Raw genomic sequence first — 26,789 nt, forward strand, 5'->3', positions numbered from 1 at the left:
GCTCACGCCTGTAATCCCAGCACTTTGGGAGACCTGAGGTCAGGAGTTTGAGACCAGCCTGGCCAAACCCCATCTCTACTAAAAATACAAAAATTAGCTGGGCGTGGTGGCGCACCTGTAATCCCGGCTACTCAGGAGGCTGAGGCAGGAGAATTGCTTGAACCCGGGAGGTGGAGGTTGTAGTGAGCCAAGATCATGCCATTGCACTCCAGCCTTGGCGACAGAGCAAGACTCCCTCTCAAAAAAAACTAAATAAATAAAAACAAAAAATAAAAAAGAAATGTCCACCAGATTTTAATATATAGATTGTTTATTTTATGCCGGTTTTTTTTGGGGGGGCGGAGGTAGGTCTAAAGACTTATAGAAGATACTGCAATTTAAACAAAAACACCTTGCATACCAAAACCTAAAACAAATAGAAGTTGGAAAGATCTTTTCAAATATTTTAGCTATCCCATATATAGAATAAAATTCTCTCTTAAATTCCTGCTCCTTTTCCTTCCTGTTTCTAGCAGATTGATGTAGTTTTAGTGTTTGGTTCACTTCTCTCTCATCACTTAAAGTAAGTTTGGGTTTTATGTTTTTTAAGGTTGAGCTTAAAGGACTTTGGTTACTACTTTAAAAAAATCTTCTGGTTTCAGAAATTAAGATATGCAGTTTTAAAAGCTATTCATTATTTGTTATATGGCTCCTAAAATTTTCCCCAAATGTGGATTGATTTTTTTTAAAAAAACTTTTTCTGGCGTTTTCATTTTAAGATACGAGTAGTATACCCTCTGCTTATTAATGAGAGGGAGAGCAAGGATAAGTTAATCTTTACTCTTACTTGATAATGTTTGTTTTTATTGTTTAAAAGCAACAACAAAAGGATTACAGATAAATGCTTCACTTTAAAATATTGACATTTCAAAGGTATCATTTGTCATTAAAGATTGTTTTAACATCACACGCAACTTGTTCACTGGGCTATTCATTTGAAGAATTTGTTTCTTGAGATAGTATTTCTTGCCTATTCAAATAACAAGTAGTATTTTAGGATTTTAAAAAATTCCACTTAAGCCAGGGTTGGTTTTGATAGCCTCACTTTTCTGTATACAATTATGATTTGCTTTCTGAAAATTTATATTCTGAAATTACAGTTATGAATGTATTCTGGTTTCAATGGTATAATGTCTTGCAATTTTATTTAGGAAGTATAATTTGACTAGTCTAGCCACATTATTTTTAGAAAAGTTGAGGTCCTTTTTAAAAATATATTTCGAGCCGGGCGCGGTGGCTCAAGCCTGTAATCCCAGCACTTTGGGAGGCCGAGACGGGCGGATCACGAGGTCAGGAGATCGAGACCATCCTGGCTAACACGGTGAAACCCCGTCTCTACTAAAAACTACAAAAAACTAGCCGGGCGACGTGGCGACGCCTGTAGTCCCAGCTACCTGGGAGGCTGAGACAGGAGAATGGCGTGAACCCGGGAGGCGGAGCTTGCAGTGAGCTGAGATCCGGCCACAGCACTCCAGCCTGGGCGACAGAGCGAGACTCCGTCTCAAAAAAAAAAAAAAAAAATATATATATATATATATATATATATTTCGAAGATGGCAATTCAAATATTATTTGAATATTAGGGTCTTAAAATAGGATCAGATATGAACCTGTGTGGTGAACACTAACCCATTGGTAGTCTCTTGAGACTGCATTTGAACTACACTTGTGAGTGACTTTTCTTAGCTTTTTGAGATAGCCAGGGCTTTCTGTGTAAGTGCTGACATACTCCTTTGGTGACCTCCATTATTCCCAGATTACCCATCTTTCCCACACTTGCATTTTCAGTTGGAGATAGAATAGTGAGTGGAGTTATGGTCCAGCTCTGACTTAGAGCTATGTTACATCTTTCTCATGCCTGAATTCACCTTCAGTTTGGGCCTGAGTGGGTTCAATTTCCATTGGAACTAGGATATTGCCTGTGGCCCTTGTGCTGCTCCCAGTTGAATGGGATACTTCAGCCTTAACTTTCTGGTTCAGATGTTTAGGAACCTGGCTTGAACTTCTAGCAGTTTTCAGGTAGGTGATTCCCTCATAAGAAGATACTAACTAAATCTGACTTATGAGACTGGCCCACAATTTTAAAAACTAAAATTTTCTGTGTATATTATATGATTTATCTTTATATTCTCTAGTTATAGTGGATCATATGCATAGTTGCATATTTTTATTTGGGAAATATATTTTCCTTGTAAGCTTGCTATCTAAAGAAAGTTACTGGCCAGGTGCAGTGGCTCACGCCTGTAATCCTAGCACTTTGGGAGGCCGAGGCTGGCGAATTGCCTGAGCTCAAGAGTTTGAGATCAGCCTGGGCAACACGGGGAAACCCCGTCTCTACTAAAATACAAGAAATTAGCTGGGTGTAGTGCCTTGCACCTGTAGTCCCAGCTACTTGGGAGGCTGAGGCAGGAGAATTGCTTGAACCTGGGAGGCAGAGGTTGCAATGAGCCAAGATCGTGCCACTGCACTCCAACCTGGGTGACAGAGTGAGACTCCGTCTCAAAAAAAAAAAAAAGAAAAGAAAGTTATCTTTAAAAATAAGGAATTGCTTAAAAGCATTATTGTTTTTGATTGAGTTACTCTTTATTAAAACTAAAATTTTGTAGTTATTCTATTTAATTTTAATTGAATGTAATATCAAATAGTCTAACCAGTGATCTGTTGGTGTGATGGCCTAATGGCAAATAAAGTCTTTGCGTACAAGTTTATAATGATTTGAAAATCTCACGTTAGGAAGAGTCCTTTGAGTACAACTGTAGAATAATAGTAGAGTAGAAATTGCATATGAAATGCATGGCCTCTAATTTTTTCCCTGTATTTAAACCTTCCCCTCCTTTGTTACGTAGTGTAGCATTATTTCCCGAAAGTGGCACTTTATTTCACTCCATACAAGTTGAGTTTTCCTTAAAATTTTTTAGGTGAGTACCCAGAACATGAAGATGGGTGGGCTGCCGCGTACCACACCTCCAACTCAGAAGCCCCCTAGTCCCCCTATGTCAGGGAAAGGGACACTTGGGTGAGTATATAACTAAGTAGTAATTGAAAACCATTTCATGTAGTATTGTTTAGAAAGGAATATAATATACAACATATATTTAAATTATTTTTTGAGTATTTCAAGAGAGAACATTTTCTTTGTAGGATTATTGTGTGTATAACTTTCTCTTCTCTTGGGAAACACATTTTTATACTTCAAAAAGATTCTTTTAGAAATTGTTTTTCTAGTGAATTTAAAATTTGAGATAAAATCCTAGCCCAAGTTCATGATTTATTGTAAATTGCAGTCTAATTTTAATTCCTTTTCTTTCAGAAAATTTATATAGTCTTTTATATTACAGTTTAACTCCAACTATCCATTTTAAGCTGTGTAGATTATAAAATTCTGTAAAACTTACAAGAATATTGAGCTTTAGGCTAGGTGTGGTGGCTCATGCCTGTAATCCAAACACTTTGAGAGACGGAAGTGAGCAGATCACTTGAGCCCAGGAGTTTAAGACCGGCCTGGGCAACATGGTGAAACCCTGTCTCTACGAAAAATACAAAAATAAGCTGGGTATGGTGGTGCATGCACTTGTAGCCCCAGCTACTCGCGAGGCTGAGACAGGAGGATCACCTGAGCCCAGGAGGTTGAGGCTGCAGTGAGCCGTGATCATACCACTGTGCTGCAGCCTCGGTGGCAGAGTGAGACCCTGTCTCAAAAAAAAAAAAAAAAAAAAAAAAAAAAAAAAAAAAAAAAAAAAAGAAGAATATGGAGCTTTATTTTGGTCCTACAGAGTTGGGCTCTAGATTTGACATTTGGCAAAAATGACCAATTAATGGAAAAGCTTGACTTTTTTCTTCTAGAGCATCGTATTATCAACTTGGCTTATTGTGATTGAAATTTATGATTAGGTTGGCATAGTATAGCCCAGAAGCCAGATGATTAAAATTCTGTTTCAGCTGTGCTGTAACTTCATAGTTCCTGCATAGTCAGCTGCCGAGAATTCAGTTTTTTCATCTGTAAAAGGGGGGGTAATATTTGTCCTCTATCAACTTTTCAGGGTCACTGTACCACAAATTGGATTTTAAAAAATGTATAAGACAAAGACAAAATGTTTTGACAACCATTGGCTTTATGATATATGCTAAACAAGTTTTTAATTGACAGTCTTGTTTTTGGCTCCCTCACCACTACCACCACCACCATCACTACCACCACCACCACCAGCAGCAGCAGCAGCAGCAGCAGCAGCAACAACAACAACAAAACAACCACAAACCTTCAAAAAACCAAAACCCAGTCAAGCACTGTGGATCAGGATAGGACAAACTGATTTGAGATACAGTGGAGGATAGTGCTGAAAGAGGGATAATAGGACAGTAGGAGACCAAAGAATAAAAATAAATTCCAGCCAGGAATAGGATGACTTTATTAGGGGTAGACACAATAATTCTGCTTAGAGAGAGAGAAAATCTAGTGGATCAAATAAGATTTAAACTTCAAGGTAGAATGTAGATGGCATAGTAGTGTATAATGGTGCCAGGGGTGAGGGTAGAGAGATGAAGAGGAACTCTGTTTTTATTTTCCTATGGAAGCATTTACATTTGTATCATGTGTAGTGCCTTATGGATTTTGTTGGGTTTTAAATCAAAATTGTTAGTAAGGTAAGCTACTTAGTCCCTAGAAAGTCCCTAGAAAAATGAAACTTTGTGTTCTCAAGTTTTGAAGTTTTGCTCATATACCAGTGTTTGTTTTCCTTGTATATTTGTAGTGGTTCTGCAGGATCCTTGGGGACCACAGTTGCTGAGACCCACTCTGCTAGTTGATGGCTATAACCTATTTTTCCACATAGTCTTTGCCTTGTCACCACATTTTGTTCCTTTGCTTTTTTTTTTTAAAAAAAAATCTTTTTGTCATTGCCTTCACTCTATAGTTCTCAGTTATCAAAGAATTTTTACTTGGATGCAACAGAACTTGTTATTTTTTTGAGACAGTCTCACTGGAGTGTGGTGGTGCAATATTGACTCACTACAACCTCTGCCTCCTGTGCCCAGGCAATTCTCTTGCCTCCGGGCGATTCTCCTGCCTCAGCCTACTGAGTAGCTGCGATTACAGGTGTATGCCACCATTTCCAGCTAATTTTTGTATTTTTAGTACAGATGGGGTTTCACCATGTTGGCCAGGCTGATCTCAAACTCCTGAGCTCAGGTGCTCTGCCTGCCCTGGCCTCCTCCCAAAGTGCTGGGATTACAGGCGTGAGCCACTGCACCCGGCCACAACAAAACATTTTTATTGCCTAGGAAAAATTGTCTGAAAATTAGATGTTGGAGAAATTAATGTTTCTCATTTTATTTTTAATAATTGCATTATAATTTAAGAGATGCTGGAACTTCCTTTTAGTATTTTAAATCCAAAGTCCTGACATTACTTTTTCCTCTTTTGACCCAAGATTTCATCCAGTGTCCCTTATTTTATTTTTAATTACCAATGTATATACTTATGTAAGGAGACTTTGAAGGGTAGGAGAGTAAATTGCAAAGTGATTTCATCCAAAATCAGTGATCCATAACTTGAGTGCCCCAGGAGAGCAATAGTTAAAGGAACTCTGGGATCCATACCTAAGTCAGTAGAGCAACATCATGTCAGGAAAAGAAAGCTTTTTAATTTTCACATCTTGATCAGTTCTTATTCTTTTAGTGACCAAGATCTCATCTAAAATATGTCAATTGACTGTTTATCTTAAAGAATTTGGAAACCTAAGTAGAAATGAGAACTAATTTAATAATCACTAATTTCCCCATGTGCATCCTGTTTCCTGTCATATTTCCTTTCTTCCTCTTTTCATCTTCCTTATGAGGAAATTTTGGGAAAAGATGGGAAATATGTGTTAATAAAATCCAGTCTGATTTGTATTTTACAGTTCAAAGTAGATAATATAGAAAGGCTGTTGTGGTGGTCGCTTCCCCCCACCTTTGTAAATGTTGAACTCTGAGGAGGGAAAGAGAAAAGAGATCAAGGTGAAAGTTGAGGGAGAAAGTGAGAATGGAAGATGAGATTAAAGTGTGTATTTTTGTATGCTGATGTACTTTAATTTCTGTGTGTTTGGTATATAGAAAGGGAAATGAGTTATTATGGCTAGTAGTGATCATCAGTGTGGGGGTTATAGATCCGAAATCTAGATTTGTGGTTCCTGTCTTTGAATATCTTTGGTTAGGGAGAGAAGGGAGAGGAGAATAATTAGTGCATTTGAAGTACAGTTGGGAAACTTCAATATGATACTAAAAAAAAGAATTCCAACTCTTCTAAGAAGAGAGTAGGGTCTGGGAAACATTGGCTTAAATGGTAGAGAACCTTTGTGCTCTTTGAGAATAAATGAACAAAATTGCATTAGCACAGGGAAATGAGGTTGGAGACTGAAAAATAACAATATTCACCAAAACCATAATGGTGGAGAAGTGATACATTAGTAAAGACTGAAATTGGTAGCTGGGTTATGTTAAAACACATTTCCTATCTCTGATTACAAATTGTATCTCACTGCTGGCAACTCTTTGAATTTATTGTGCCGAAACTTGCTTAATCATACAATACATACGCTCTTCTTTTTGTAGGCGGCACTCCCCCTATCGCACACTGGAGCCAGTGCGTCCTCCAGTGGTACCAAATGATTACGTACCTAGCCCAACCCGTAATATGGCTCCCTCGCAGCAGAGCCCTGTGAGGACAGCTTCTGTGAATCAAAGAAATCGAACTTACAGGTATTTTCTCTACCTCAGTGCAAAATGTGATGGTCATAGTACCATAATCTGTTCAGATTACTTCAGGTAAATCTCTCATTTTCCAAGCACTAAGTTCTTTTCCTCACTCTCCTCTCCCAAACCTCATCTGATTTCACCTCTCTCTCCTCATGTTCTGATGCAACTTTGAGCAGTCAGGAAGTTGATAAAGAACAGACATCTCAAAGTGCAGACTTCTCTCCAAGTTTTAAGAGTTCAGTTGATCTGGAAAAAAAATTATGGACCAAATGTGGGAAATGTCAGGTTGTTTTTTTGGTGGAACTTTACAGATGAAAAACTATACAGAATAAAACATTAATATGGGATAGTACATCAAAGTATGATTGTGAATTAAAATTACTCAAATCTGTTTAGGAAGATGTTTTTATTATAAAAGAAGTTTCTTCAGATAGGCATTAAACTGGAATAAGGCAATATTTATTGTTTTAATGTGTTAAACCTCAACATTTATCACTTATATTTCTGGATAATTTTTTCAAAATGTCAAAACAAGCTTATTGAACTCAGTTTTTCCCTCAACTTTATTAAGAAATACACACACGCACACACACACACACACACACATTTTTTTTAACCTGTCACTGACTTGGAGCTCAAGGAAATTTTTTTTTTGAAGTGGAATGCTTTTGAATTACCTTTATTGTAGCTACATTCATCTCAGAAAATGTTGGGAAGTGCTGATGATCTCTTACTGTTTATAAATACTCATGTTTTGGTGGCTCTTATTTCTTTAGCAGCAGTGGAAGTAGTGGAGGGAGCCACCCAAGTAGTCGGAGCAGCAGTCGAGAGAACAGTGGAAGTGGTAGTGTGGGGGTTCCTATTGCTGTTCCTACTCCATCTCCTCCCAGTGTCTTTCCAGGTAAAACATTCATGGTGCCTCATCTTCACTTTTCCTTTCTGAATTTGATTCAATTTGTGATTTAATTATGGTGGGCTTTCTTCATAATCAGGATTTTTTTTTTCTTTAGGAATCATAAATATTGGGAAGTCTTTATATATTTGTTATTTGTAATCTAGTGATTTATAAGTGTTTGCTCAGTTTGCACTTCTCTTTATGCCTTTGGTGATGTGGCTCAGTTGCTGCTTTGAGGTTTCAGATCACACTTTGTTATGAGTTACAAGTTTAATTCCAGCTAGTGTTATGACAGTGCAGTCTTTGGACACAGTGGGAACTCAGTGTGAGAATCATCTTAGTAACAGAAGATTGGGCAGATAATGAAAAGTAGTTTTGACAGTTAAATTTAGTGGGCGTATTGGAATTTAGTAGTCTCTGAAAATGTTACCCTCTTTTCTCTGAAACCGAAAAATTGCTTATTTGATTCAAGGAGATACACACTTAAAACTTAGTTTTAAAAACATGACACAAAATACATTAATACAATGTTACATACTTAATTACTTATAGTAACAAGTAGATAATGCCTTTTAAAAATTGTAAAGGGCCGGGCGCGGTGGCTCAAGCCTGTAATCCCAGCACTTTGGGAGGCCGAGACGGGCGGATCACGAGGTCAGGAGATCGAGACCATCCTGGCTAACATGGTGAAACCCCGTCTCTACTAAAAAAATACAAAAAAAAAAAACTAGCCGGGCGAGGTGGCGGGCGCCTGTAGTCCCAGCTACTCGGGAGGCTGAGGCAGGAGAATGGCGTGAACCCGGGAGGCGGAGCTTGCAGTGAGCTGAGATCCGGCCACTGCACTCCAGCCTGGGCGACAGAGCGAGACTCCATCTCAAAAAAAAAAAAAAAAAAAAAAAAAATTGTAAAGATTTGTGTTTTAAAAAAACTTTTTTTTTTTTGCCTGATATCTGGAATATGTCTGTTTTCTGATTTGTATAATTCAAAATGGAAAACTGTTGCTTTTTAGTGTATTATGTTAGTTTTGTATACTATATACGGAATGTTATGCTAGAAATAACAATATGAGGGGAACACTTTTCTTCTGGAGTAGTGCTTTCAAATAAAAAGGAATGTTTGTTTTTAATGAATTGAAAAAATCTGTACATTATCCTGAGTGTCTTGAATTATTTGCTGCTTATATAGAAATCCTTTAACATAAGTTTTATTCTTTTTTTCAACTCTGTTCTTTTGGTTAGTGTTAAGCACTGAATATCTAACATTAAATACTCTAATACCTTTTCTAATCCTGCCTCATATGATTGCCTCATTAATGCTGCCTCTTACTCCTCTTTCCCCTCAGCCCCTGCTGGCTCTGCTGGCACTCCTCCCCTTCCTGCTACTTCTGCATCTGCCCCTGCCCCTCTTGTTCCTGCTACTGTCCCTTCCTCCACTGCCCCAGACGCTGCTGCTGGGGGTGCCCAGACCCTTGCTGATGGCTTCACTTCTCCAACTCCCCCTGTTGTTTCTTCCACTCCCCCTACAGGTAAGTATTTGCTTATTAATTGGCAGGCAGATCCAGTCATCTGGCTATTCTCTTACTTACACCTTTGATTTTTGTTTGTTTTTGGTTTGATTGTACTTTGTATTAAAAAAAATAAGAATAATGTACTAACCAGAAAGTCTGTGACCAGAGATTAGCATTTCCTGAGAAAACTGAGGTAAAGTTTCTCATACATTTTTCCAATAGGGTAGCATAAATTTATGTTCTTTTATTGCTTGAATTTCATTTATTAGAGATTTTTAAGTTTAATATGGAGCTATCTTATATACAGTTTTTGGAAATTGTCATTAGAAATGTTTTTATTGGCCGGGCGTGGTGGCTCAAGCCTGTAATCCCAGCACTTTGGGAGGCCGAGACGGGCGGATCACGAGGTCAGGAGATCGAGACCATCCTGGCTAACACGGTGAAACCCCGTCTCTACTGAAAAATACAAAAATCTAGCCGGGCTAGGTGGCGGGCGCCTGTAGTCCCAGCTACTCAGGAGGCTGAGGCAGGAGAATGGCGTAAACCTGGGAGGCGGAGCTTGCAGTGAGCTGAGATCCGGCCACTGCACTCCAGCCCCGGTGACAGAGTGAGACTCCATCTCAAAAAAAAAAAAAAAAAAAAAAAAAAATTTTATTACAGGTTAAATGGTTAACAAAAGTCTGTTACAATAATTCTAAGGTATATTTTATAGGAAATATTTGATACAACAAATGGAAAGCCTCTGTAAGTCTGTTTTTAACAGAATCTGTTGCTTATTATAGCAGCATTGGAAACTCATAGACAATGTACTTGTAAAGAATTTCAGGTTTATTTAAGTTGGCTAGTGTTTTAAAATTGCAATCTAAAATCTGTTTTGATTGGGAAGGAGATAGACTCAATTGCTACAAAATGTATTTGTACAGTTAATGATGCTGGCTAGTAAACAGGTTCTTATCTGCTATAAAATATATGTGTTTGAACATATATCACTGTATTAGTCTGTTCTCACAATGCTGTAAATACCTGAGACTGGGAAATTTATGCAGAAAAGAGGTTTAATTGGCTACCGGTTCTTCAGGTTATACAGGAATCATGATACTGGCATCTGCTCGGCTTCTGAGGAGGCCTCAGGAAACTTACACTCATGGCCTAAAGCAGACGGGAAGCACACTGGTCACATGGCCAGAGTAGGAGCAAGAGGACAAAGGGGGAGGTGCTACACACTTTTTTTTTTTTTTTTGAGACGGAGTCTCGCTCTGTCGCCCAGGCTGGAGTGCAGTGGCCAGATCTCAGCTCACTGCAAGCTCCGCCTCCCGGGTTTACGCCATTCTCCTGCCTCAGCCTCCCGAGTAGCTGGGACTACAGGCGCCTGCCACCTCGCCCGGCTATTTTTTTGTATTTTTTAGTAGAGACGGGGTTTCACCGTATTAGCCAGGATGGTCTCGATCTCCTGACCTCGTGATCTGCCCGTCTCGGCCTCCCAAAGTGCTGGGATCACAGGTTTGAGCCACCGCGCCCGGCCGCTACACACTTTTAAACAACCAGATCTCATTATTGCAAGAACAGCTCCAAGGGGGATGGTGCTAAACCATGAGAGACTACCCTTGTGATCCAGTCACCTCCCCCCAAGCCCCACCTCCAACATTGGGGATTACAGTTCAACATGAGATTTGGGCAGGGACACAGATTCAAAGCATATCAATCACTGTAGTGTTCCACTTGCCAGTAAAGAGCTTCATAGCATTTATATTCAGCTTTGCTGTTATACATGTTACACATATATAAGATCTTTACATGTTTTAAAAGACACTTTTAGCCAAAGTGGGTTTTGGATGGTGTCGTATGGGATTCCTTCTATATGACTTTTAAAGAAAAGCTTTCTGCAGTAGATAAATGTAAACATGGGCTGATTTTTGATACAGATACAACTGTTAGGCCAAACTAACTGGTTAAATATAGGAATCTCCTTGTGCTCCGGCTTTGATAAAGAATGCATCAGAAAGGACAAATCACCCCCAACTGAGAGTCTGTGTTTTAGTAATTAAATATTAGTTGAATAACAGGTGTCTGGCTCAGTGTTCACTAAATAAACGTTTGTTGTGTGAGGGGATAATTAACTGTGGTTTTTGAAACAAAAAGCAAGGTAAATGCCTTTTAATAATTTACATCAGGGTAGTCTCTTTTATATAGTATCTGAGTTACCAAGCAATTTTTTTTCTTTTTACTAAGGTGTAACTCATGTACAGTAAAATTCACCCTGTATACCATGTATGTGAGTTTTGACAAAGGTGTACTGACACGTAATTGCCACCACAATCAAGATATAGAACAGTCCTATCATCACAAAAATTTCCTCCATGCCCCCTTTTTATAGTCAGTCCTTCCCCTCCACTCCCAGCTCCTGGTAAGCCCTTGATGTGTTTTTTGTCTCTAAAGTTGTGCCTTTTTAAGAATAACACATAAATGAAAGCATATGGTAAGTAGCTTTTTTGATCTGTTTTTTTGGCCAGATGCATTTGAGAATACCCATGTTGTTGCATGTTTAAGTATTTCATTACATTTTATTGCTTAGTAGTGTTGTATTGTATGGGGATGTACCACAATTTGTTTATCCCTTTCTCAGAGGACATTTAGATTTTTCCAGTTTTGAGTGCTTATGAATAAAGTTGCCATAAACATGTACATACAGGTTTTTTTTGTGCACTTGGGTTTTCATTTCATTCAGGTAAATACCTAGGGAATAGAATTGCTGGGTTATATTATAAGTAAATTTTTAACTTTATAAGAAACTGGCAAGTTGTTTTCCAAAATGGCTGTATAATGACTAATGATATTGAACATTTTTTTCATGTGCTTATTTGCCATGTGTATATCCTCTTTGGTGAAATATCTGTTCAAATGTTTTGCTCCTTCTCACCTTTTTAATAAGGTTTTTTTTCCTTATCATTGAGTTCTTTTACTTTCTAAATATATGTCTTTTATAGATTATGAGTTACAAATATTTTCTTCCATTTTGTGATTCATTTGCTTATTTTCTATTTTTTTTGGCGGGGGCGGGGGTGGGGGCGGCGGAACGACAAAGTTTCACTCTTGGCGTCCAGGCTGGAGTGCAGTGGCGTGATCTCAGCTCACCACAACCTCCACCTCGCAGGTTCAAGTGACTCTCCTGCCCAGCCTCCCAAGTAGCTGGGATTACAGGTGCCTGCCACCATGCCCAGCTAATTTTTGTATTTTTAGTAGGGACGGGGTTTCACCATGTTGGCCAAATTGGTCTTGAACTCCTGACCTCAGGTGATCCACCCGCCTCAGCCTCCCAAAGTGCTGGGATTACAGGCATGAGCCACTGGGCCCAGCCTGTTCATTTATTTTTTTAATGTATTTCAAATAGCAGAAATTCTTCATTTTTATTAAGTGTTATTTTTCATTTTTTTTTAAATGAATTGTGCTTTGGTGGCATATCTAAGAACTCTTTACCTGAAGTCATAAAGATTTTGTTCTGTGTTTTCTTCTAGAAGTTTTTAGTTTCAGGTTTTATCGTTAGATTTATGATAATGAAGTATATATATTTTTAAAACCCCAAATGGTAAATCTCTCATTAATAGTGTGAATAGTGTCTTTTTTTTTTTTTTTTTTTTTGAGACAGACAGCCCAGGCTGGAGTACAGTGGTGATCTTGGCTCACTGCAACCTCTGTTGCCTGGACTCAAGCGATTCTCCTGCCTTAGCCTCCTGAGGAGCTAGGATTACAAGCGTGAGCCACCACACCCAGCTAATTTTTTGTATTTTTAATGGAGACAAGGTTTCATTGTGTTGGTCAGGCTGGTCTTGAACTCCTGATCTGAAGTGATCCACCTGCCTCCACCTCCCATAGTGCTGGGATTAAAGGCCTGAGCCACCACACCCAGCCCATGTGAGGTTTTAGACTAGATCTAACTATATAAAATTCATAATGATGTTAATCCAGATGTTTTTAACTTGATCCTAGGTTTGTATTAGTTTGTTATAGATTAATTACTGAAATGCTAATAATTGTATTCAGTGGTTCAGATAACTAAATATGCCTTTTAAATCGTTTGTACGTTTTCATGTTTATCATGGTTACAGAGGCTTCTCAGTTGATAGCGGATTATGTTTAAGCTTGAGTGCTTAAGATTTTATACAACACAATTGAGTTTTAGGTTTTTGAGACACATGTAAGATGATTAAATGTTATACCAATGAGTGCTCTTATAATCTGTATGACTCCATATGAATCTAAGCTTGATAAACTTACAGAGTTCCTGTAGAGCAGTTTTAGTCATGTAAAACCATTTTATAATAATAGACAAGATGAAAAATTGTCAGTGTTTTTTTCCTCTAATACTTTTACTTAAAATTACCAAGAAGATAGTCTAATATTAAAGTAGAATAAAGATGGTAAGATTCAACTGAGAAATATGAAGCCTGGAAGAGGATATGACTGCAGTGTTTGATCATGAAGATTTGAACAAATCAAGTATTCATCAAATTCTACATTACATAAGTCTTAATCTCACTGTGTTTCAAGTAGTTTATTTTAGAATTAAAAAATTTCAGGATAACCTTAGGCACACATGGTTACATGAGTGTGCCAGGTATCATCTGTTCCCCCAGTCCCCCTCCTCTACTCTCCCCTTTTCTCTGGTAGGCTGACCTCCAGGAAATGCTCCAATGGATTCTTTTTCCTTCTGGCTTCCTGTTGGGTTTAGCAAAAGTGTTTTTTTTTCTTCTTCACTTATCTCCTCTCTTTCTCCCTTTCTCTTTCTCCTTTCCTTTCCCCTCCTCTATCCTCTTGCCCTCCTCCACCTTCATCTCCTCCTCCTCTAGCTTCCCGTCCCCTTTCTGCTTTCTTCTCCACCTACTTATTTATCCTCCTCCTCTTCTCTCTTGCCCTCTCCTTCTCCCTTGTCTGCTGGTGTACTCTCTCATGGGTGCTGTAGTGCTCTGTCTGTAAGAAAAAGTTTTCAGCTTAATGTAGGTGGGAGTGAAGTCAAGGTAAAGTTTAGGGAGTGGATTATATTATTAGGAAATTGATGGATTATGGAATCATGTCTGCAGTTGACATTAGCTGTGGAAGAACTCTCAAGAGAGCAAAATACAGTGAAATTGATGATAACTGTGTATGGACTTAGGGATGATATTAAAAATAAGATATTTTGACCCTCTTTTTATATCTTAATTTTTTTCATGATTGTAAATTTTTTAGATTTTAATTTTAAGACAAAATAATGTAGCTTTCATGGTAGATTTTTTGATTAAATGAAAGAAGTGTTTGATTTGGAATCATGTCATTTAACCTTTTGTTGAAATACTTTATTTTCCTTTAAACAAAATTTTTTACTACCTTACATTTATTATTATTATTATTATTTTTTTTTTTTTGAGACGGAGTCTCACTATGTCGCCCGGGCTGGAGTGCAGTGGCCGGATCTCAGCTCACTGCAAGCTCCGCCTCCCGGGTTTACGCCATTCTCCTGCCTCAGCCTCCCGAGTAGCTGGGACTACAGGCACCCGCCACCTCGCCCGGCTAGTTTTTTGTATTTTTTAGTAGAGACGGGGTTTCACAGTGTTAGCCAGGATGGTCTTGATCTCCTGACCTCGTGATCCGCCCGTCTCGGCCTCCCAAAGTGCTGGGATTACAGGCTTGAGCCACCGTGCCCGGCCCATTTATTATTATTTATTATTTTGGAATAAGACTGTGTGTCAAACATTTTTTTCTCTTGCTTTCCCAAATGTCATTCCTGTTGATTTTAGTTTTCAGTGTTTAGTGACTATATTTTGGGGGTGGAGCAGATAAATTTTAATTAATTGTGATGATTTTGAAACCCCATCAGATTTTTAATTTAGTGAAATAATAGTGTTAATTAGCAAACTGTTTATTTTGAGACAGAGTCTCACTGTATCACCCAGGCTGGAGTGCAGTGGTGCAATCTTGGCTCACTGCAACTTCCACCTCCTGAGTTCAAGTGATTCTCATGCCTCAGCCTCCCGAGTAGCTGGAATTACAAGCACACGCCACCATGCCTGGCTAATTTTTGTATTTTGAGTTGAATCGGGGTTTCACTATGTTGACCAGGCTGGTCTGAAACTCCTGACCTCAAATGATCTGCCTGCCTTGGCCTCCCAAAGTGCTGGGATTACAGGCATGAGCCACTGCACCAGCCCTAATTAGTAAACTATTTAGATACAGGTTTCCAAACTTAATCATAGTTTTGTTTGCTTTTCTGCTTTTGTACTATGATACAATATCAGCAAACAATAACTCACCTTGCATTGTGTATTTCAGATACTAAACTAGCTGTTATTTTTAATTATTAAGATTTAGGCATTGTACATAAAGTATTTAATGATCTGAGATAATTTTCTTTTAATGACATATGTATGTTTTATCTCTTTTTCAGGTCATCCTGTACAGTTTTACAGCATGAATAGGCCTGCTTCTCGCCATACTCCCCCAACAATAGGGGGCTCGTTGCCCTATAGACGCCCTCCTTCCATCACTTCACAAACAAGCCTTCAGAATCAGATGAATGGAGGACCTTTTTATAGCCAGAATCCAGGTTAGATTTTTTTTTTTTGCATTCTATAGAATGTATCTAATTAAAAACTTTCAACTACAAAAAACCTGTAATTACAAATAGTGCATGGTAGTGGTTAGTACCATTTGTTGAATGAATGGGAGAATGAATGAATTGTAGGTTGCTAATACTGTATCTTTCAATTCTTAAAAAAAAATCAGTACGTGATTTCCATGTAAAGTCATAGAACGTAATTTTTCTGAGCAGAATTTTTTTTGAATATTTTAGTGGTTATTTGCTTTTTAAAATAACGTTGTGGTGAATGGTATTTCCTTTTTATTTCATCAGACGTCCTTACTCTATAAATAACAAATAATGAAAGTTGGGTGCACATGAACAGAATTTAGAAGTAACAAAGGAAAAGAGAACATGTTTGAAGCTATTTTGTGCTAGGGAATTATACTAGCTTATACCATTCTCATACCAAACCCATGGTGGAAAAACTAGGAGTTGGGTAAATTGAATCAGATATAATAATTACACTAAATAATCGGTTGTATCTTGCATACAGAATAACTAATCTGAAACATATTTAATGCTAAACAGAATTATTATTTTGTTTACTCCCCAGAGAGGGCAAGAACAAATATTAGACACCATGACTGTTGTGGACATGGTATGTCAACTTACTTATGTTTTTCTGTATTTTTGCCAAGAAGCCAGTAAGCCTATGTGTGAACACCTCTGATATTGGGTTCAACTCATTCCATCTTTGATAAGCCTTGAATTTTATGGAGCTGCAGTTTGTCTCTGTGGCTGCGATCTATAGTGATATTCTTTGTAAGAGTCTTGCAGAAGAAATTTGATCCTTCAGCATAAACACTTAATTTAACTAATGTTTTCATATTATCTCATTTGATTCTTAGAATCATGTACAAAACAAGATTGGTGATCATTTTCCTATATCTTATAGGTGAGGAAAATGAGGCTGAGGTGATGGTCAGGTTAGGATTTGAACTTAGGTTTTCTAAGTTCCATGTTCTTTCTTTCTGTTCTTTAATTTTTTTTTTTTTTTTAAATTGAGATGGAGTCTCGCTTTGTTGCCTAGGATGGAGTGCAGTGGCGTGATCTCTGATCACTGCAACGCCCGCCTCTTGGGTTCAAGCTATTCTCCTGCCTCAGGCTCCTGAGTAGTTGGGATTACAGGCACCCACCACCACATCTAGCTAATTTTTGTATTTTGTTGTAGAGATGGGGTTTCACTATGTTGGCCAGGCTGGTCTCAAACTCCTGACCTTAAATGATCCACCCACCTCAGCCTCCTAGAGTGCTGGGATTACAGGCATGAGTCACCGTGCCTGGCCTGGGTTCCATGTCCTACCTACATATTAAAAAAAATCTTTTCTTACCCTCCCAAGTCTTCTCTTTTGTGGAGGGGAAGGCGGATGAAAGGATGTGATATAAAGTGCATGAAAGCCTGAGACCTTGTCAGTCTTTTATACAGTTACATCCTGGAATATTGATCAGGAACTGTTTGTTGAATGCCAAATGAATCCCTTGTTCATTTATCCAAATTCCTTCTCTGTTCTGGGTCCCTCTTGTAAGTTAAATGCTGTATTTGTAGTCCATCCAGTGCAAACCATAGTGTGAATACCAACTGCCTTAATTGATATGTACTTTTATCTTTTCTCACATTTTTGTTTTTGGCTGTACAGTCCTTTTTAAATCATTCTGAACTTAAATTTTGATAAAACTGCCCTTTTTATACATTCTTCTTTTAAACCATGTTTTCAGATTTACATTTGTTCAGGTGCTGTTTTGTATTTAAATGCATTTTTTATTTTTAAATTTTAGTTTATAAAAATGTTAAATTTTAGTTATAGCCTGTTTCATAGTTCTGCTGAAGCTGGGCTGTCTCTTTGGCCCTCTCAGATGTTAGTCCAAAATGGGTTGGTTCCATTATGGAGCTGAGAGATGCTTCACTGTTAGAGCTTGAGACGAACTATACATGATATATAGTAAGTATATACAGGGTTATTTCTTTTTCTTTTCTTTTCTTTTCTTTTCTTTTTTTTTTTAATGGAGTTGCACTCTGTTGCCCAGGCTAGAGTGCAGTGGCACAATCTTGGCTCACTGCAACCTCACCTTCCCGGTTCAAACGTTTCTCCCGCCTCAGCCTCCTGAGTAACTGGGATTACAGGTACCTGCCACCACGCCTGGCTAATTTTTGTTTTGTTTTGTTTTGAGACTGAGTCTTACTTTGTCACCCAGGCTGGAGTGCAGTGGTACAATCTCGGCTCACTGCAAACTCTACCTCCTGGGTTCAAGCAATTATCCTGCCTCAGCCTCTCAAGTAGCGGGGATTACAGGCGCCTGCCACCATGCCCAGCTAATTTTTGTATTTTTAGTAGAGATGGGGTTTCACCATCTTGGCCAAGCTGGTCTCAAACTCCTGACCTCAAGTCATCCACTTGTCTTGGCCTCCCAGAGTGCTGGGATTACAGGCTTGAGCCACCGCGCCCAGCGTATACAGGGATATTTCCTGCTTTGTTCGTGTATGCTTCAAAATAGTCCTATGAGAACGCTGTAGGTAGAATTTATTTGAAGGCTGTTTAAGCACATATTTAAATGTATTTTATAATACATATTTCAATAGTTTCTTTGTAAATCTGATTTTCAAATGCTTGAAAGTATATGTTAAAGTAAAAATATCCCCACTTTATGGAATGATTTTAAGGAAAAGTATTTTTCTCACTCATGGAAGTAAGGTGAATTGGGATTGTTAGGCTTTCTGTGTAATGTGTGAGTCAATTTAGTTGCACTTTTTTGTTTTTCTGTACTCTGCTCTATTAAGTTCTGCCTTTGATCTCCAGGGATTTGATAACTGTTTAAAGTGGGTGGCCACAGCATTGTTAGTTGGTTAATCAGGGTACTTTTTCTAAACTAATTTTTTTTCTAACTAAACCATTTTCTTGGAAGAGCTCTTTTTGCAAGACTTAATGATTTGTGAATCAGTGTTCTAAGGCTGTTGGATGTACTTTTATTTTATATTCATTAGAATATTATTTATGAGTCAAGCGCTGTGGCAGGTGCCTGCAGTCCCAGCTACTCAGGAGGCTGAGGCAGAAGGATTGATTGAGCTAGGAGGTGGAAGTTTCAGTGAGCTGAGATTGTGCCACTGTACTCCAGCCTGGGCAACAGAATGAGACCCTGTCTCAAAAAAAAACTTATGTAAGTCTCCTGTATTAATCCCACTGGCCCTGCAGTTGTCCCTATTGTTTTCATATTTACAATGAGAGTATTTGTTGTGCTTTCTGAAGTAACTAATACTCTGATTTAACAAAAATGATCTGAAGTGTGTGTTTTATGAGGTTGTTTTTTTTTTTTTTTTTTTTTTTTGCTAATTGGAGTCTTGCTGTGGTTGCATGCTTCTGAGGAAGTGAGCTGACAATCTGGAGGGTGTCATGTGAATATAAATTCAGTGGGGTTCTGTGAGGTGTAAATCTAGCAGTGTTATTACTATATTTGTTAATGTACAATTTGATCTGAATTTGAAAAAGGGCAATTATAGGAGTTAAAATATATAACACCCAGTGTCTATTGCCAAGTCTTAGGAGCACAATAATTGTTTTTTCATGAGATTATTTCAGAAACAAGTTATTGAAAGGAACCCTTTGATCAGGGCATAACTGAAATCCCTTTGGTTCTCATTATTTCTTAATCTAATCCAGCCAATGAAATAGGAATACCAATTTATCATTCATGTTGCCAGTGGTAAGGGGGGTGGGTCATAGAAACACATAGGGCTAATTATGAGTTAACAGTCTCTACTTTAAATGTAAATATGAAGCACCTTGTGGTCAAGAAGAATATACATATATCCACATGTGAGTATGTATATGTATACTTACATAAACCTTGTTTGTTAATGAATCAGTAATGTAGCATGTAAGTATTAAAGCCTTTAGGAGAAAGTAGCATGTATTTTACTGCTCATAATTTCTTAAAAGCTTTTGAAAAAAGTTCATAAAGTGAATGTTGGTTCCAGGAGATGTATCTAAATATAGTTCTATGAGATATAGGAGTTCCTGAATGGGTGTGCTGTTTCACAAAGAGAAAGTGTCAGGCTTAATAACCCCTGAATGGTATTAAAAGCGACTAAAAAAGTAGAAAACAATGTTGGGATAGTGCTATTGCAAAATAAAAGCCATTTCACATATTCTCTAAATGATTTGTGAAGTTACAGCACCACCATAAATGTCTAAAATGTCTAGAAGAATACTGATGTGATGGGGCTTTAGCAAAATATAAATAAGGAGCAGGAGCAGGAAGATTTTTTTTTCCCCCAAAGTCTTGCTTTGTTTGTTGCCCAGGCTGGAGTGCAGCGGCGCAATCTTGGCTCACTGCAACCTCCACCTCCTGGGTTCAAGTGATTCTCCTGCCTCAGCCTCCCAAGTAGCTGGAACTACAGGTGCTTGCCACCATGCCCCCTCTCTCTCTTTTTTTTTTTTTTTTTGAGACGGAGTCTCGCTCTGTCGTCCAGGCTGGAGTGCAGAGGCCGGATCTCAGCTCACTGCAAGCTCTGCCTCCCGGGTTTACGCCATTCTCCTGCCTCAGCCTCCCGAGTAGCTGGGACTACAGGCCCCCGCCACCTCGCCCGGCTAGCTTTTTTGTATTTTTTAGAAGAGACGGGGTTTCACCGTGTTAGCCAGGATGGTCTCGATCTCCTGACCTTGTGATCTGCCCGTCTTGGCCTCCCAAAGTGCTGGGATTACAGGCTTGAGCCACCGCGCCCGGCTTTTTTTTTTTTTAAATAGAGACAAGGTTTCACCAGGTTGGCCAGGCTGGTCTCTGACTCCTGACCTCAACTGATCCACTTCCATCTGGGATTACAAAGGTCATCCCAAATTCTACTTTTCTCCAAGGCAAACCTTTAACAAGGTGGTCCAAATTAATTCAGATATCACATCATTTTCTTTTTGGACCATGTAAGATCTCATCTAACTAGAATGTCTGTGAGCCAGAATATACTGTCTTTCTTGGAGTTGAGCAGAAAACAAACCATTCTAAGAGAATTTAAGCAGAATTTTTAGCAAAGAATTGTCGCAATATTCAGTTCTAATCCTAGTCATTTTGTTACTGCCTTGGCCTCCCGAAGTGCTGGGATTACAGGTGTGATCCATCGCGTCCAGCCTGAATTCACTTTTACCTACCTCTTGTTCTACATTGGTATTCATGTTTAGAAAATACTACACTTATAAATTGTTTATTTCCTTCACTGGGAAAAAAATGTAAGCATCTAAACTCGCATGGGCTATATAACATACATATATATATCATCTAAATATGATGTTCAGTAATGACTTTAGAAGTAGTGTTTAGAGTGCTTATTTTGTCTAATATTCTCAAAGTATAAAGCTGTAAAAATAAGATGTAAAAGCTTAATTTTTCCAAACTTTTTAAATTGGACATTTAAAATGCAAGCTTCAGTGATGCTTCAAAGAACTCTATAAATAACCAAGAAGGTTATACTTGGAAAGTCTGTATATTTCATCAGCACAGACTCATCATTTAGGTTTGGTTTGCTTGGAAAGCCTTTTACTGTTCATATCTAAACGTTGCTTTGTGCACACAGCTGTAATTCTCATAGCTCTTCTACTTATGATCTCTTTATAAATTCTAGTCACATGGTGAGCCTATCTTCACATTAACTTCATCCTTGTATATTGTGAAAATTATGTAACAGAATCTAAGTTTGGAGATCTTTTGGTGGTTATTGGGAGAGTCTTGTCTTATGAGGAATCATTTTAGCTAAATGAAATGAAAACAAGTTTGCTTCCTGCTCTTCTTTGCCTGTTCACAAAATGACTAGGATTAGAACTGAATATTGCAACAATTCTTTGCTCAGAATTCTGCTTAAATTCACTTAAAATGGTTTGTTTTCAGCTCAACTCCAGGAAAGACAGTATATTCTGGCTCACAGACATTCTTGTCAGATGAGATCTTACATGGTCCAACAAGAAAATGATGTGGTATCTGAATTAATTTGGACCACCTTGTTAAAGGTTTGTGCTGGAGAAAAGTAGAATTTGGGATGACCTTTGTAACCGCAGATGGAACTGAATTTTTGAACATGCCTTAGACTAGCTTTGAAAAAAGCCTAACTTGTTACCAAGTCATTCTTTTAAGGAAGAACTGCGATTGATCTTTCCCTGGCTGCTGGTGGACTTCTTTTTTTTGAAGTGGAGTTTCGCTCTTGTTGCCCAGGCTGGAGTGCAGTGGTGTGATCTCAGCTCATTGCAACCTCTGCCTTCTGGGTTCAAGTGATTCTCCTGGCTCAGCCTCCCGAGTAGCTGGGATTACAGGCACCTGCCACCACGCCTGGCTAATTTGTGTATTTTTAGTAGAGATGGGATTTCACCATGCTGGCCAGGCTGGTCTTGAACTCCTGACCTCAGGTAATGCACCCCCCTCGGCCTTCCAAAGTGATGGGATTACAGGCATGAGCCAGCGTGCCTGGCCGCTGGTGTACTTCTTAAAACCACTATGGCTTCAGATTTTCACTTTCAGAAGTAGAAAAGAAATAAGCATATTCATCTTAAAAAAAAAAACCTCAGTCTACCCACAAAAAGACTGATGTAGTAAGCACCTAATCATTCTTTTTTAGCTGAGTACCAAAAGGTCGTTTTTTATGTTTGGTAGAGAAACAGTGACTGAAGTGGGAAATTTCCCACTTTTCTGTTACGTGGAAGGTTAGAATATATGCCAACAGAAAAGGAGCATTTCATCTTGGATGTGAACACATGCCCTGTCTCTACTCTTCTAGTGCCAGTTGCTGCCTGCTACTGTTTCTCAGTTTTATCTTTTTTGTCTGTGCTACGTTCTCTTTTCATCGTCTTCTGCTTACTCTTGGAAATGGTATTATGAACATATCAACAGTTGTTGTAAGCCTCTGAGTGGGAAGCAGACACACAAATCAAGGATTTACTGTCAAGAATTATGACTTTAGGGAAGAACCTAACCAAAGGTGTCTTTTAAAGAAACGTACCAATTTCTAGGGTTATACTACTCTGTTCTTTGCATTTAGATATTCAAGATTATCTGCTTAATTCTTGTCTGTGCATTTATATGTCCTCCCTGCATCTGTCCATAGCATCAGCTCTAGATATTTTGCATAATCTCAACCCAAATGTATCATATCATTATCTCTCCCTGACTTACCCATTTACCATCCCATTTCTTTCCCAGTACTACCTACCAGGCTTAACATAATTAATGACATCTCCATCTTTATAGTTACAAAGGGTAAAAATCTAAGAATGGTCTTCAGCTTGTTGTTGTCCTTGATATGCTAGCTAAATCATTAGTTGCCAAGTACTCTCTTCCCACACTTTTAAAGTTCCCTCCTTTTCTAGAAACTGCTTTAATTTATTACGTGCCAGCCACTGGCTTATGCTTTCCACATCCATTGTCTTTTTTTAGTCTTTGCAGCCACTATGTGAAGTAGGTTACTTTACCTTGTTTTTGTATCACATTTATGGAATAGGCCTGAAGAAGTTAATTGACTAACTATCCAAACAGCCAGGAAATGATGGATCAGAGATTTGAGGCTGAGTGACTTGAAAATCCAACCTGTTTCCACTAAGCACTCTTCCATCAGGCATATAAGATCCTTCCCTATTTCATATCCTTCCATTGATATTTCTGGGTTTTTTACTTTATCTTTGGGTATCTTTTCCTAGCCATATGGAAGCATTTATGGTCCTGTGAACTGGTTATGCTGTTTTATGCCTCTGAGCCTTCACCCTCACTTGGTTCTCTCAACTTGATTATCTTTCTCAACCCCTGTCTGCTTGGCGGGTTCCTTTCTTCAAGTCCCTGTTGAAAGGTCATTTCATTGTAGCCCTCCTCACCTCCACCACTACTTCTGGGGAATTGCTGCAAATATTGTTGGGTTAAGATTATCATGTATTCTTCTATTTCAATAGAATGTGATCACCTTAGAGCAGAGACGTGTTCATCTTTTTAGTTTTATTAGTCTTAACTATATTTTGGAGCGAATACAGTCATTTTCTCTTTATAAGAAAATGCATATCATACTTCGTACCCATTCTAAAGGAAACTGTAACTGTAATCTTTCTTTTTTTTGTTTTTGCCTCTTTAGTTTCCACAGATACCTGGCTTATTAGTGCATTTATATATGTTAAACATTTGTTGACAGTTTACTAGTTCTAGGCACTGTGCCAGGTGATTGAGTTGCAGGGAAATCTACCTTGGGAAGGAGAGTGGAATGATTTGATTAAGGCCCGCACTTTTCTACACCATCAGGGAGGAAATGTACCAATGAGTTCGGATTATGAAAAATTGTAATGACATAGCACCCGATTCTCAGAGGACAGTTTTGATAACTGTTTTCATAGCAGGTGTTTGCCACTTACTTAGTAGGAAGTCAGTATTTGTCTAATTAATGAATGAAGAACCAATTAACTTGCCTATTATTAGAGTAATAAAAAGTATACATTTAGAGTGTTGGGATGTAATATTTTTTTCTCTCTGTATTGACAAACATTTAAATGTAAAATTCAGAAAACAACATCATGGTAATCTGCAGAAGTGCTTTCGTTGAGAAGGCATGATGTTATGATATGAAAAAAGATCAGTTATATGTTATATATATGTAAAACATATGATTATGTTATATATATATTTAACATATCTTTGTATGCTAAATGCTTCCTGTTGTGATTTTCACAAACTTACTAAAAATTCTCCCAGTACTTTGTTTTATGTGTTAATGAGTTGTCCCTCAACAGGGGATCCTTGAGATCACTGATAAAATGTTTGTGAATGGTAGTTTCCCTCCTTTATGTATTTATTTTATTGTATTATCCTTTCCTTTTAATGTAACTCGCCCTTATCCCTTATCCTCCACACCTTTTTTGTTTTTGCAGTATCTCTTGCTCCTCCTCCTCCCTCCATCCTACAGGTAACTCCTCAGTTACCTTTAATGGGATTTGTGGCCAGAGTCCAAGAAAATAGTAAGTTTATGTCTTCTTTATGCTGTAGATCAGATTATAGGCATAAAATGTCATTTATATGTGATTGACTGGATAGTCATTCATTTGCTGATACTTCAGACATTTCAATATTATGAACAAGTAACTATCTGGCTAGTGGAGATAAAATAGAGAAATTTTCTACTTTTAAATAACTAATAGTAAAGATATAAGACAAATACATATAAAACAAGGCACATATAAGAAAAGAAAGATCACCTCCAACTGAGGAGGTATTGTTTAATCACTAGATATCCCATCTTTTTCTCTGGGTTGCTCAGATAAGTGGTAGTCTAGTTTCTTATCACTGGAGTTTTAGGGGTATTACAGGTGGCCTGAGAATCTTTACAGGTGGCCTGAGAATCTTCCTCCAGTTTTGTGATTTCAAATATCAGAAGGGCCATTTATGGTAGGGCTCAGAGGACGAGGCTGCCAGTCTGTCTCCCAAGAGGCCTCATAGGTTGGGAATGAATTTCCCTTGGCCTGTTCAGGTAACTAATTTTGTTGATACCTTGAGTCTTCTAGGGAAGCATTATGGAGCTCAGGAGACCGATGACAAATCAGGAGGCCTGTATCAACATTCAGTGAGGAATTGCTGTCACAGAGACCAGTGAACATAGACTGTACGATGGACGAATCCTCTTCCTATGGGCAGTCTTTGTGAGGGTTACATCACAATAATAAGGTTACATGATTTGAACTAGGAGAATGATATTAAAGATCTCATGTCATCAGACCAAAGTAGTCCAGTGTATATATCTCATAACAAGGATGGATGACCTTACTGGTGGTATAGAAAAATTTGCAATCTGTGGCTTAGGATTCCTGGTTATTTGGAAATAGGCACTGCTAGTACCAGAATGTAAACTCTATAAGAGCAAGGATTTTTGCCTGTTTTGCTTGCTAGCTGTTTTCCCAGCACTTGGAAAAACATCTGACACATAGCAGGCACTTTTGGTCGCCCCTTTTTTCTGCTTCTGTAGCTGACTAAATGCCCCCCTTTAATCAGCACATTCTTCTAGATGTGGTTGTATTTTAACTAATAATTCAGTCTTACTGGCCTGAGGGCTCAGTGTCTTTCAGATGCCTTTGCATCTCTATTTACTAATTTCTGAAAATAGTCTATTTTACTTACTTTTGTTTATTGGAAGGTACTCCATGGACACCTGTAATGTTTACCACATTGTGACTTTGTAAGATGTTTTGTTGAGTTTAAGAGCTATTTTCATATATAATTAGGTAGATTTCATATGTTTTAAATTATGCTATTGGGGCCCACTCTTCTTTAGCTTGGGCGTGACCCACATTGGCTCGAGGAGAAAACTGCCTCTCAGCAAGATTCAACTATTAATAGTTCAGCATGTGCCAAGCACAGCTATAGTGTGATCCTCTTCCAGGCTTGTGAGGTCAAGTGTGGGATACAAGGTCACTGTTCTCAGGTTTTAAAAAATGTCTGCTGCATGTAAACAGGGTAAGTACCAAGTAGAAAAGGATTTAATTACAGTACCGGAATTGAAGGACTTTCCAATGCTGGTTCCATTCTACATACTCCGTACAAAGTGGAAAGTCTAAGTAAATGTCATTACAGTAAAAGAGAATTTTCTTCCATCACAAATCCTGTTTAATTACAATGATTAATGAAGGTAGTCACTTGAATAATACCCTGGGAGTTTTTTCTGTTTTTACTGTTGTGATGAGCATGCACCTTAGAGAATTCTCCCAATCAGTTGCTACTGCATGTTCTGTGAGATATTGTCATTCATTCTGAACAAAAGTGGTTCTGAGCAGCTTCTGGAGTAAAGGCCAGATTTTGAAACTGACATTGAAGACTAAGCCATTAATGAAGCACCAATGTTTGTATAGCAACTACGTGTCATTTTCTTAGCAAAAAATGAGACTTGAAAGTTGAATAGGATTTAAAGCAGGATGTCATTGGTTTTCGCCAGTCACCAGTGAAAGCTGCAAACTTTGTAGAAACAGCAAAATGTTTCATGAACCAAACCTAAGAAGTATTGTTTTAAT

At 38.2% G+C, this 26,789-nt stretch overlaps 1 protein-coding gene across 12 annotated transcripts in view; it reads left to right on the forward strand.

The window, feature by feature from the left end:
- The window catches only part of ABI2 (abl interactor 2), a 115,163-nt gene that overhangs the window by 63,548 nt on the left and 24,826 nt on the right, over nucleotides 1-26,789 (forward strand). For 3 of the 12 annotated variants that reach the window (XM_030916187.1, XM_030916190.1, XM_030916194.1), the window contains exons 4-9: nucleotides 2,958-3,055; nucleotides 6,631-6,777; nucleotides 7,551-7,675; nucleotides 15,595-15,753; nucleotides 16,343-16,387; nucleotides 24,663-24,749. In XM_030916187.1, coding sequence (XP_030772047.1) covers nucleotides 2,958-3,055; nucleotides 6,631-6,777; nucleotides 7,551-7,675; nucleotides 15,595-15,753; nucleotides 16,343-16,387; nucleotides 24,663-24,749 — 661 coding nt within the window. Of the gene's footprint in view, nucleotides 1-2,957; nucleotides 3,056-6,630; nucleotides 6,778-7,550; nucleotides 7,676-9,011; nucleotides 9,195-15,594; nucleotides 15,754-16,342; nucleotides 16,388-24,662; nucleotides 24,750-26,789 lie in introns of all 12 variants that reach the window. The other 9 variants (XM_030916188.1, XM_010352619.2, XM_030916189.1 and 6 more) reach the window with 9 other exon arrangements.

The sequence above is a fragment of the Rhinopithecus roxellana genome, chromosome 14, assembly GCF_007565055.1.
Source record: "Rhinopithecus roxellana isolate Shanxi Qingling chromosome 14, ASM756505v1, whole genome shotgun sequence".
Lineage (NCBI taxonomy): Eukaryota > Metazoa > Chordata > Mammalia > Primates > Cercopithecidae > Rhinopithecus > Rhinopithecus roxellana.